Here is an 11,068-nt window from a genome sequence, read left to right on the forward strand (position 1 = left end):
TATGTTTTAAATAGTTAATCAATAATCTGTAAACAAATATACTTTTAAAATAACCCTCCCAAACCTGGGTGTGTTTGCTCCCCACTGTTAGTGGTGTGTGTGTGCATGAGCACACGTGCATGTGCATGGGTGGGTTATAAATAGCACATTCAAGACTAAGTACTTTCAAGAACTCAGGTCATTTAGCGTTCATGAGGGGTAAGAGTTCATGGAGAAGAAAAATCAAACACAGGGCAAGAGCCAACAGTGTGTCTCATCAAGACATATTGCTAGGATTACTAGGATTACTAGCCTGTTGGCTTCAGTAAGGGCCATTCCAGATCACTGAACCACTGAACCATAGACTTTATATACTATTAAAACATTCTTAATTACAATTGTCCACTAAGTAATATCTAGGTGAAATGTGAGGTTTATCACAACAGGAGTTGAACACAAGTGAAAAGGGGCTCAAACAAAGGGACTAGGATATGATAACATCACATCAGGCAGCACAGACACTACTGTAGCACGATGCACGCAATAACCTACACTGAAAAAAGAAAATAAACAGAAATATTCTGCCAGACCTAATTTCATAATATAGTATTATATCATACTATAACCATAATACAGACTGATATGGCATAGTCTAATATATACTATACACGCGCGGTACAGATAAGACAGCTTGTAAACCGTAACATATGCGTGGAAGTAAATGGTGCACTCGAGCTTTGTAAACGTGTACTCGTGCAGTAACACGGGATTCTTCACTCCACGTCCACTAGATGGCGAGCGGACGATGCAAATTTGGTGACTGACGATGTAGAACAAACGGACGTTGGTGTTCTCGGAAATTCCTTCCCGGGAAAAGAGAATGGTGAGGGGTTCCACCACTGTACAGACTGCATAAAGTAGCTAGTTATAGGCTATATATTGCATATCTAGGTTATCTACCTACATTATATTTCCGGCTGTTCTTCACAAAATAAGAACACTGGTTAAAAAAAGACTACTAATTTAGTTAGCGAGCTAACGTTAAATGTTGGTAAGATGGATATAGCCAGGTGAAGTAGCGCTAGCTAGGTTTAAATGCAATGAAATCCTTAGCTAGCTACTTAGTTAGCGTAGCTTAGGTGTTTGTCACCCGTTCTTGATGGTGATGCAGAGCTAGGTAAGTGAGAGGTTTGCCCGTTTGTTTTTCTGACCGCAGTCTGAATTTGGCTAATTGCGATCGAGTTAGCTAGGTTAACTAACTTAGCCTATTTACATACGAGTTAGCTGCCTAGCTAGCTAACCTCCATCGTCTGTGTTTTCCCACACCAGCCTGCTTTACCGACACAGCACATAATCGCAGATCTACGACAGTACCACTGGTACCAATGGACTCTCTCAACACCCTTTCCAACTTCGAGTCAGAGATGGAGTCCGACGGTCAAGGCAGTTATTCACTTTTCCCAGCATTGGACAACATGACTGGCCTGTCTGGGACGTCTGAAACTCTTGAAACGTGTGTGTTTGACAGTACTGTGAAGCATTCAAGTGTCTGTAAAATCCCCCCCCTTAGTCAATTAGCAAAAGGTTTAGATTGCTGGATGACATGAACTAGACAAGTATAAACACTAAGCTTTGTACTGCTTAAAACACACTTAGATTTGTATTGTATTTGTATTCAAGTAGGTTGTGTTGTGGTGTTTTTCTGATTAAGTGAGCCACCCGGAGAAGTCTCAGATAAACCAAACCTTACGTGGCTTGATGCTGCCCAGGTCACACCTTTTTCTTATTTCTTCAGATGCTGGTGTGAGACAATAATTAAATTCTGTTTTGTTGCATGTGATTTCCTGCCTTCTTGAACTAAATCCTTCCTCAATTGTTTCAGATTGTTCTGGAAGAAGCAGGGAGACCTATGCACATCAAAGAGATCAAGCAGAGGATCATTGATCGGGGACTGGTGCAGTCAAAGTATGGAGTCGAATTGTGTCCTTTGCGACACCTTGCATGCAACACCCAATACTTTCAGTGGAGTATTAATAAAAAAATTTAAAAGAAAATATTCCATTCTCAGTGCAAAGTCAAGTCTCGAAGCTGTGATGTACCGTGAGGTAAGTCATTGCATGGATTACCATGGTGTGTGTCTATATCATTTCTGTCATTATGCCACTTATAATTTGTATTCCATGTATTTTATTTATAACCAGTAGCATGTATCTGTTTTTCATTTACATCTTTTTGTTATAAAATATTGATTTAATTATGACCCGGGAGGTAGAGCACAATTGTTACTTGCATCGGGGTTAATGCCTCTGCCCGAGAGGGAGCTCTGACAAGCACCACATGATGAGAGGTTTACACCGTGGTGTTCCAACTATGACGCTCAGGCCTTGCCACCAGACTTAGCATGGCTTCAGTTTCGCGCTGTATTTCAGACACAGAAAGGAAGCAGGCGCTTCAAGAGGATTGAGAACAGAAACGGCGTCTTTGCCCTCTTGGTAAGTTTGTTTCATGCTGGGTACATGTCACTTTTCTAATCTATCATTAGTCTGGGCAGAACAGACCAGGAAACACCAGATAAGACAGCTCAAACTCGGTAATATGTGCGACTTTGGTAAGTTGGTAAGTGTGTGTGTATTATACCGAGCACACATCTCTTACCAAACTTGCCTCTTGGTAAGTTTGCTTTGTGCTGACTACATCTCACTTCTCTGTTGGCCAAAACCAAGCCAAAATGGCAAGGAGATTAAGAAAAAGACACTCCAGGTCTCACCATCTAAGCACATTTTACCTTTTGATTTGAAACATTTGTTAAAGTTCATCACTGTACAGTGTTCAGGTTATTTTTGTATAAGCACTATCATTTATTTTATTCTTATTCACTATTAATTGTTATTACCTGTTGTGTAAATGTATTTTTAGGTTACCATCAGGATGCTACAGTGGCCATTTTGTGAATGTGTGTGTCTAGAAAGCCTGTGCCATCACACAGTCTGCGTCTCTGTCTGTCTGTGTGTGTGTGTGTGTGTGTGTGTGTGTGTGTGTGTGTGTGTGTGTGGCCCAGACTCCTGTTTATTTATTCGTTTTAGTGCAACATTTGTTCCTGTGTTAAACTTTAGCGTTCCCCACATACCATGTGTACTTTTCCACTTTGTGCCACATCCAGACAGATGAGGAAAGGCAGCAGGCTTTGCAGGCTTTCTCCACGCAGACGGCCTTTTCCAGCTCGGCTCTCCCGTCCGCGCCTTCCCCTCATGGACACCCAGAACCTAGATCGAAGGCCAGGAAGACCCTGCGCAGGAACCAGAATGAGAAGTACAGGTTCAAGTACCTCCGTCTTCGCAGAGCTGCTCGTGCCATGGTGTTTGTGAGTATTCCTTCGGTGGGGAAGATTCCGAAGCATGGTGGGAATATTTCAACACTTGTACAAGACTTACTGACCTATTACTGTGTGCCTGATTTCCAAGTGCTAAGCTCCCTTTCGAATGCAGGAAAACGCAGCTCTGTGTGATGAAGTTGCCCACTTGGAGGAGAAGTTTGTGCGTGCAAAGGAGGAGAGGAGGTAGGTGAAAAATCCCAGGATGATGGATGCTTTGCCCCTGGTGGGCATATTATAGTCCTAATAAGCAAAATAAGTTGGTGTTTTTGAATTAATCTGCTATCTTAAAAATAACTTCAGGCAAGCGCAGTGACAAATATGTGCAATAAATCATTCCAAAGAAAGAAAGATTCACGATGTGTCTTAATAGTCAATATATTGTCAGGTTTATATTTGCTAATACATGGAGAGGAATTTGTGCCAAATTGACAGTGGTAAAAATGTGAAATGGAATTAACATGCAGAATACCAGCCAGAATGAAATGGAAATCCTGTTATTGCTTTCACGTTATTTGACCTCTTTATTGAAAAACATTGCATGCAGCTATGCATTTAAAAAGAACAAATGCTGAATTCATGTCAGAATGGAATACAATCCACCTTGAAATGTATTCAAGGCACAACAGTTGTTTTTCAATTCAACCATATATGCCACACTGAGATGTAGTGAATGTAGTTATGCAGAACACACATGAAGTTGTTTAAACCGTGAAATGCACAAAACATGCCAAAATACCAAATGAAAGATTCATTACATTGATTTTAACATTCGCTCCATCTCTTATCAGAAAAGCAATATGAATGAATTTGTTTTAATAAATGAAATGCTGAATTTGCAGTAAAACAATGCAAAATTTGACGTGCAATCAACTCCCAACAATATTGCATCCCACTGTCTGCTGCTGTGGACATGCCAAAATAAAACACGATACAATTCATTGCATTTCAGTGTGCTATTCATGCCACAGTGAAATGCAATTACTGTCCAGTCGTAGCCTGCTGATGAATTTGGGGTGTAGTCCAGGAGCCACAACAGACTCCTAAATGATCACAGATGACCAAAACTTACCTCTTGGTATATTCACGTTGGCATCTCAAGGTGGGTTATATTAAATTCTGACCTGAATTCAGTATTTTAAAATGCAAAGCCACATGTATTGTTTTTCAGTAAAGAGGTCAAATGACATGAAAACAATATAACAGAGGCCTTGATTTTCATTCTGGCAGGTATGCTGCATATTGCTACTGAAAGGAAATTCCATGTGTATATAGTATTTCGCAATTTTCCACTGTGATTACATTTCTGTTTTTCATGAACCCATACTTATGAAGTTGGTATCTGAATAAAAATCTGGAGTGTGTAGAAATTCTTCGTGATATGTATTTTGCTGGCGTTTATGGGTGAGTAGCAGGCATCAGCAGATGCTGGTCCAGTTGGTTTAGTATCCCATGTGTCTGTCCTCATCTGTCTCAAGAGCTTGTTGAATTCACTTTGAATTCACACTGTTTTTTCAGGTTCCTACTGAAGACTCTCTTGCAGTTCCAGTCTCTGACAGAGGGGGAGCTGCTCTCAACCCCCAGCAACACTTCCCACACTCCTGCCACTTTCAGTTCCAGTACTGCAGGGGGCACTGTTGCGCCGGCCAGCCAAAGCCAGGCACCTGTCCCCTCAGGGCCCGACGACGGCTTCCAGAAGAAACCCAAGAAAGAACGAAAAGAACGAGGGCGGGAAAACGGAAGAGAAGAAAGTGGTGAGCCAGAAATTCCCCTGAGGGTCACAACATCCAAGCTTGCCAGTTTTATTCTCTCCCACCGCAGAACGGTTTCCATTTCTTTCATAATAAAAGGTTTCTGTTGTGAAAAGGCAGACGCCCATAGATTGGGCAGTAACGCTGTTGCTGGGTATTGTCCTCTTTGTGCAAGTGTTCGTTCTCCTACTGTTCTCAGTGACAAAGAAAATGTCTAAGAAGAGGAAAGTGGCCGAGGGCGGGGTACGTAAGCTGGTGCGGCCCATCCCACTGGACTCCACTGGTAGACCCGTGTTCCCCATCGTATTGGGTGGTCTCACTCTCTACAGCCTGGGGGAGGTTAGTAATCAGCGCAGGCCCTTTACCCACAACACACGAATATCATATTATCTCCCGTCTCCTGCGCAGACCTGAATGGAGGCCGGCTTTCCTATGCAGTATCGATTTCTGAATTCCATGTACTGCAGTACTGAGAAGTTTCTGCTTTGAAGTATTAACACAGATTCCAACTTTGTGTTGCAATTGCATTTTGTTTGTGTACAGAGAGTGCTTGTGTATTTGGTGTGCTTTGTATCACTTTTGACCTTCTAAAAAAGCCTTGATTATGCTGTTACACTGCTGAAGAAACATCCCACTATACAATGTTTCATTCAAAGAAATTAACACAACTCACTGCTATTAGTACTATTTAAACCACAATTAATGATGCCTACAGAGTGCTAATTGGACAATATTAGACCAGTAATCTATAGTCTAATCTAATATAATCGGTTATCTATAATCTAAGTAATATTTTGTAATAAACTCTAGAAGTCATCATTCTTTCATATTCTCACTGACCACTGTGCACCGTAGCATAGGGGTTAATCGGGAGATGTACAGTAAATGACAGCTGGCTTGTATGCATCTCACAGATAATCACAGACAGGGCCCTCTTCCATGATGAAAGCGCTATCTACCCAGTGGGTTTTTGCAGCACACGAGTGTTTGCCAGCACCAGGAACCCCGAGCAGCAGTGCCTGTACACCTGTCAAATCAAGGATGGTGGCCAGGGACCACAGGTATGGTCAGTCCGTTCTTTAAGACCATTTCATTTATCCAGAGCAACAGCAGCTTACATATTTGTCAGTATGTTCATATGCGAGTGCCCTTGGAAATCGACCGCATGGCTTCAGCGTTCTTAGCTTCGCTCTACCAGGTGAGCTACAGGATTTTGTGTAGCTTGGTGTTGGTAAGTCAAACTTGAGTTCTGTCTTTAAAGCAGTTCTCATTATGTGACAAGTCTTTTTTGAGCTATTGTAGTTCATCTCTTTCAGTTTACTGAATTAATTTGAGGTCTATAATGGCTCCCAGCCTTTTCCTTCAAATTCACGAATCAAAAGGCAGAAGTTGGTGCATTTGTTTACCCAGTTGCCACACTGAACCGCCTGAAGTCTAACTCTTCAACTTTCCAAAATGTCCTAAGTGCCATTGGAGGGCTGGGTGATTTGTGTGTTACAGTTCGAGATAGTCCCGGAAGAGGACCCCCAGAACACTATCGTGGCTGCCTCCGCACTCAGCTGCCATGCTGAGCTGCTGAAGGCCATCGCAGCTACGAGGTAGAGGCGTCTGCTGCTGCCAGTTCTTCAACTGCTGATCACAGTGCTTCTGTGCCACAATAAACAGTGTAATGCATGTACGTATTGCTGTTCTAAGTTTGGTCTTTTGACTTTGCACAGAGGGAAGCCCTTGACCAACGTCAGCCCCTCTGGCGCTGACTTCTTTGGTTTCTCTCACCCAACCGTTCAGAACCTGATCCAGAGCTGTCCTGGAGCGCGCAAATGCAGGAAGTAAGTGGGCAGCTCTTTCTCTCTCGGGTCACGTATTAAAGCCATGCTAAAATGAGAAACAACGGAAACTGGCATAGGTCTACCTGGAGTTGTTTGTTTGTTTGTGTGCGCCTGTCTTTAAGCTATCACTGGGTGCGGTTTGAAGTGTGTCGGCCAGGCGACGGACAGGTCCCTCAGACGCTGTCGGAAGATGACGCATCCGTGAATTTCGATGCTTTCCAGCATCTGCTGGCCTGTGATGAGGGCCTGGCCAATCAGAGCCTTACTCTGGACCAGAGTAGTACAGGTCAGCCAATCAAATCATCATAGAACAGTGAAACTCATTGGAGCTGATCCCAGATCTGGAAATCATACTTTGACTTTAGTATAATTCTGTGTCAATAAGACCCCATTCCCTAAATATCCAATCAAAGCTTGATTCCACAAAAGAGGGCAACACAGTCAGAACCACTTTCAAAAAGCTTTAGGTAGAGACTATACAGTGCCCAAAATAACACTTACCTTGCCCTTTGAATATAATGAGTGCTCACACAGGGTTCCTACAGGGGGCACCAATCTGCAGTTAGGATGACCTTGTTCAATCTCTAAATTGGTAATTATGGTTTATGGTTCATCTTCAGGAAATGGACACCACATCTCATGTCTTTCCACAGTGCGGCCCCTACAAACCGGCATTTCATCCCATCAGCACCTGTTGAGTGCTGCGTCTCTGGAGGAGGCTACAGCCAGCTCCATCTCCAGCTCCTGAGGGCACTTGTGCCTGCCCCCCCCTGTCTGTACACTGGCTGGACACACACACACACACAGACGCAAGCCATTTCACCTAACGTGAACCTAAAACCTAAACGTCCTGGTCATGTTCAGTCCAGTTGAAGTTCTTATGAAGTTTGAATTCAGTAATTTGACATAAGTTGTCATTGCAAAATCCTCTTTTTTAATCTAATGATTTAATAATTCTCTTGTGTAGCTGTGTTCTTTTAAGACTTTCTAACATCATAATGTTTTGATTGGTTGTTAGTTGCTTTTCATCCTGTGGGATTGTAATTGTGTGCATGTGTACTGCTGTGTGTAACTGGAGATACCAGAAAGGTGGGCAATTGTACTCCCTAAAGCTTTTCAGTTCTTTTAGATTAATTTCATCTCGTCTGGCCTGTTCTGAGAAGCTGAAGCTCATCTGTGCTCAGTGCACTTTCTGCTCTGCTTTGGTCAAACTGCTCTGTGCTCCAGGCCTACAATGAACTCTCATTCAGTATTGCTGATTGCAAATGATCCCAGTTATATGTGCAGTGAAAACAGAACTCTTAAGTGTGCATTTTTTTCCCCTATCAGCAAATATATGGATGCCTGTGTCCCAGTAACATAATTTATTTATTTTCTTTCCTTCCTTCCTTCCGTTTTTTCCTTGTCTCCATTTTTTCCATCATATTTTCCATATTTAGCACTGGAATAGTTTAACAGAAGTACCACTAATAGCCACAAGATGTCACAATCCGAATTTAAAAAACGGATGGCTAGTGCTGGTCTTACGAATGGGTCTTGTTTCATACTAGCAAAATCTGTAATAATTAGTTATACTAGCTAAACCTATAGGATGAAATGAAACAAAATCTTAGTCTGCTACAGTGTATGTGACGGGCTCAAATCCTTCCTTTACTCAATCAAGAATGGCTTTTGTCTATGCTACACCATACATATAGCTATGAATAGGTCTGCATTCGGCGCCCTGTCTTCTTGAAGTTCAAAGATCATTATGTAAACAGCTTTCCTGATCTTGCCCAATTCTTTGGATTCTCACTAGGACAAAAGCTGCTCTCTCTCCATGTTTTTGACAAAGATGCCTTGTGTATAAACTTGGTTCAAAGTAGGACACCAGCAAAGTGTTGGTTACAGTTATCATAGCAGCTGTGAAAGTAGCAGGGACGATGTTCTAACCTGTGCTTGTTGTAACACTCTGTCAGGGCCAGCACAGCAATAAGTTAAATACACGGTGCAGTACTTTCTTTGTGTGTGTGTGTGTGTTGTGATCTGTTTGTCTCTGAACCTTTGGTGGTGCGTGATTCTTGACGGTAGATATCTGTAAGAAGCATGATGATCAGCCTGGGATGTCATAAGTTTAAGATGTTACAGAACAGTTAATCTACAAGCAAATTTCGCTCCGAGGAAAATCCCTGCTCGTGCGCTCACCCACCTTGGCTAGAGCACAATGTGCTTCAGTGCAGGGAGGGGCAGATATCCTGACACCCCCAGCAGGTGTGGAGGGCAGGCGGCTGGCCCACGCTGCTGAGTGCCAGCATGCATGTTTGCACTCTTTACGAGGACTTCACTTCCCATATTTCCTCATGGAAGGGCGGTAACAGGAAGGCAACGGACATATCCGCCCATTCCTACTCTAGAAAGGTTCAAAGGGCACCTCTGTCTTGCTCTCCAGTCTGGGCACACGCTTAGCTGTTCTCCGACTCACTTTCTCCAGTACTGTGAACATGGTCGCAAGCTGGATTCCATACGAGCTCAAATGAGAACATCTTTCTAATAGGAAACCCATTTCAAGTCACATTGATTTTTTTTTTTTTCATACAAATAGATGTATGAGAATTGGTATATATAATTAAGTGCAGTATTACCACAACTGTGTTACAGAAGGCAGGTGATGCGTGCAATACTCCCAGTTATCAAAACTCTCCTTCACTTGCTTAAACTTACGTGCGTCGAAAGCCGTTGTGTACATTTTTAAAAATCTAGAATCAATAACTACAATACTACACTTACTACACTATTCAAAGTGGCTACTCCAGTTTCCTGGTTTTCAGAAACAGTGAGCCTTTGGTTCACAGGTGCCTTTTTTAATTCCAAACCAACCTGCCTGCAGATATCAGGCAGAAGGTGAAGGAAAGAAAAGGAGAAGGTGACAAAACGGCAACAACCACCGTACAAAAGACTGATCCATACCTCTATATACAGCATATTTACAAGAGGGTATATTTACATTCAGGTATATATAAAAAATCATACATCTCTGAGAGCTGCATCATGATATATCACATGTAAAATCTGAAAGATATTTTGATTCAGGAATTGTGTGGCACGCTTTCAGACAGCTTTGCTCCACAGTCCTGCTTTTCCATTTTTTTAACGGAAGCAGATCCTCCTTTCCTGCATTAATCTGACTAGAGAAGGGAACACGAAGGTGTTCCGAAAGATACGTAATGATGTGCATGGCTTTGTGGGAGTCTTAGAACTTCATGCATTTGCACACACACATGCACACACACATACAATCACAGATCTGAAGAAATACACAGAGCACGTGTAAACACACACCAAAAACATTTAAATTATCATGACTCCAAAATTACAGTAACGACAAACAAAGAAATCCTCCCCGTCTTCGTTGACCTTCTGATTGACGATTGTTTGACCCTTGGTGCTGGTGTGAGCCGACAACGGCGAGGTCCGCTGCTCTTCTGGAGCACGGCCACCTCCAGGAACCTCGCAGCGGAACCTTCACCCGCTTTGACCTTTTCAAGTCCCAGTTCGAGGTTCAGCGGGACGCTGCTTGAGAGAGGTCAGTGGAGGGGACACTTCTTCGTAGGGCCCTGAGTCCTTCCTGAAGGCGGGCGCTCCTTCTGGAGAGGTCACACCTCCAGCTCCTGGCCGTCGGCAGCATAGTGAAAGCGATTCAGCTTCTCTCGCTCGCGGTTGCAGATGTCCAGCTTGGCTGTGTGTGCCGGCTTGAGGGCGGGCGACGGTGGGAGGGTCAGCTCGATCTCCTCGGACCAGAGCGTGGGCATGGCCTGTCCGGTTGCCGGTGGCGCCCTGCCCCGCTCCACATTGTGGACGAAGGCGCAGAAGTGCCGCTGGTTGTTGATGCCGGCGGCTTCGGTGGTGGGCTGCTTGGTGCGACGCTGTCGGCGCCGGTTCTGGCGTGACAGGAGCAGTGCGCACGCCGAGAACCCCCCCGCCAACAGAACCGCCAGCACCCCTAACAGCACCATGTACAGACTGAACTCCCTGCCACTCGGCTCTGACACTGAGACAGCAGAGAGTAGGGAGAGACACATTGACAACACAGCACCAGTTATAACGCAAGCTTCTAACATAACATCCGTAGGTTTAAATGCTTTGCCAAGTATGAAAATTAA

The 11,068-nt window shown here is 43.5% G+C and overlaps 2 protein-coding genes across 9 annotated transcripts in view; one reads left to right on the plus strand and one right to left on the minus strand.

Moving 5' to 3' along the window:
• The first annotated feature begins 854 nt into the window (after window positions 1-854).
• Window positions 855-8,929, plus strand: LOC145658579 (transforming growth factor beta regulator 1-like). 6 transcript variants are annotated; one of them, XM_081716039.1, is made up of 15 exons: window positions 855-1,156; window positions 1,309-1,492; window positions 1,691-1,748; window positions 1,862-1,944; window positions 2,048-2,084; window positions 2,391-2,471; window positions 3,140-3,340; window positions 3,465-3,535; window positions 4,868-5,103; window positions 5,300-5,439; window positions 6,015-6,161; window positions 6,601-6,698; window positions 6,819-6,929; window positions 7,052-7,215; window positions 7,550-8,929. In XM_081716039.1, exons 2-15 carry the CDS (start codon window positions 1,365-1,367, stop codon window positions 7,675-7,677), a joined length of 1,683 nt encoding a protein of 560 aa, XP_081572165.1. In that variant the 5' UTR covers window positions 855-1,156; window positions 1,309-1,364; the 3' UTR covers window positions 7,678-8,929. The 6 variants fall into 6 exon arrangements, with proteins under 6 accessions (XP_081572165.1, XP_081572167.1, XP_081572166.1 ...); XM_081716041.1 differs by having other exon boundaries at window positions 7,583-8,929; XM_081716040.1 differs by having other exon boundaries at window positions 2,409-2,471.
• Window positions 8,930-10,271: 1,342 nt separating this feature from the next.
• LOC113577449 (uncharacterized) overlaps window positions 10,272-11,068 on the minus strand; it is a 32,608-nt gene continuing 31,811 nt past the window's right edge. For all 3 annotated transcript variants that reach the window (XM_081716037.1, XM_081716038.1, XM_027010095.3), the window contains one exon: window positions 10,272-10,956. In XM_081716037.1, the coding sequence (XP_081572163.1) occupies window positions 10,562-10,956 (395 nt within the window). In that variant the 3' untranslated portion in view covers window positions 10,272-10,561. The remainder of the gene's footprint in view (window positions 10,957-11,068) is intronic.

This window comes from Electrophorus electricus, chromosome 6 (genome assembly GCF_041902795.1).
Source record: "Electrophorus electricus isolate QZ-2024a chromosome 6, ASM4190279v1, whole genome shotgun sequence".
Lineage (NCBI taxonomy): Eukaryota > Metazoa > Chordata > Actinopteri > Gymnotiformes > Gymnotidae > Electrophorus > Electrophorus electricus.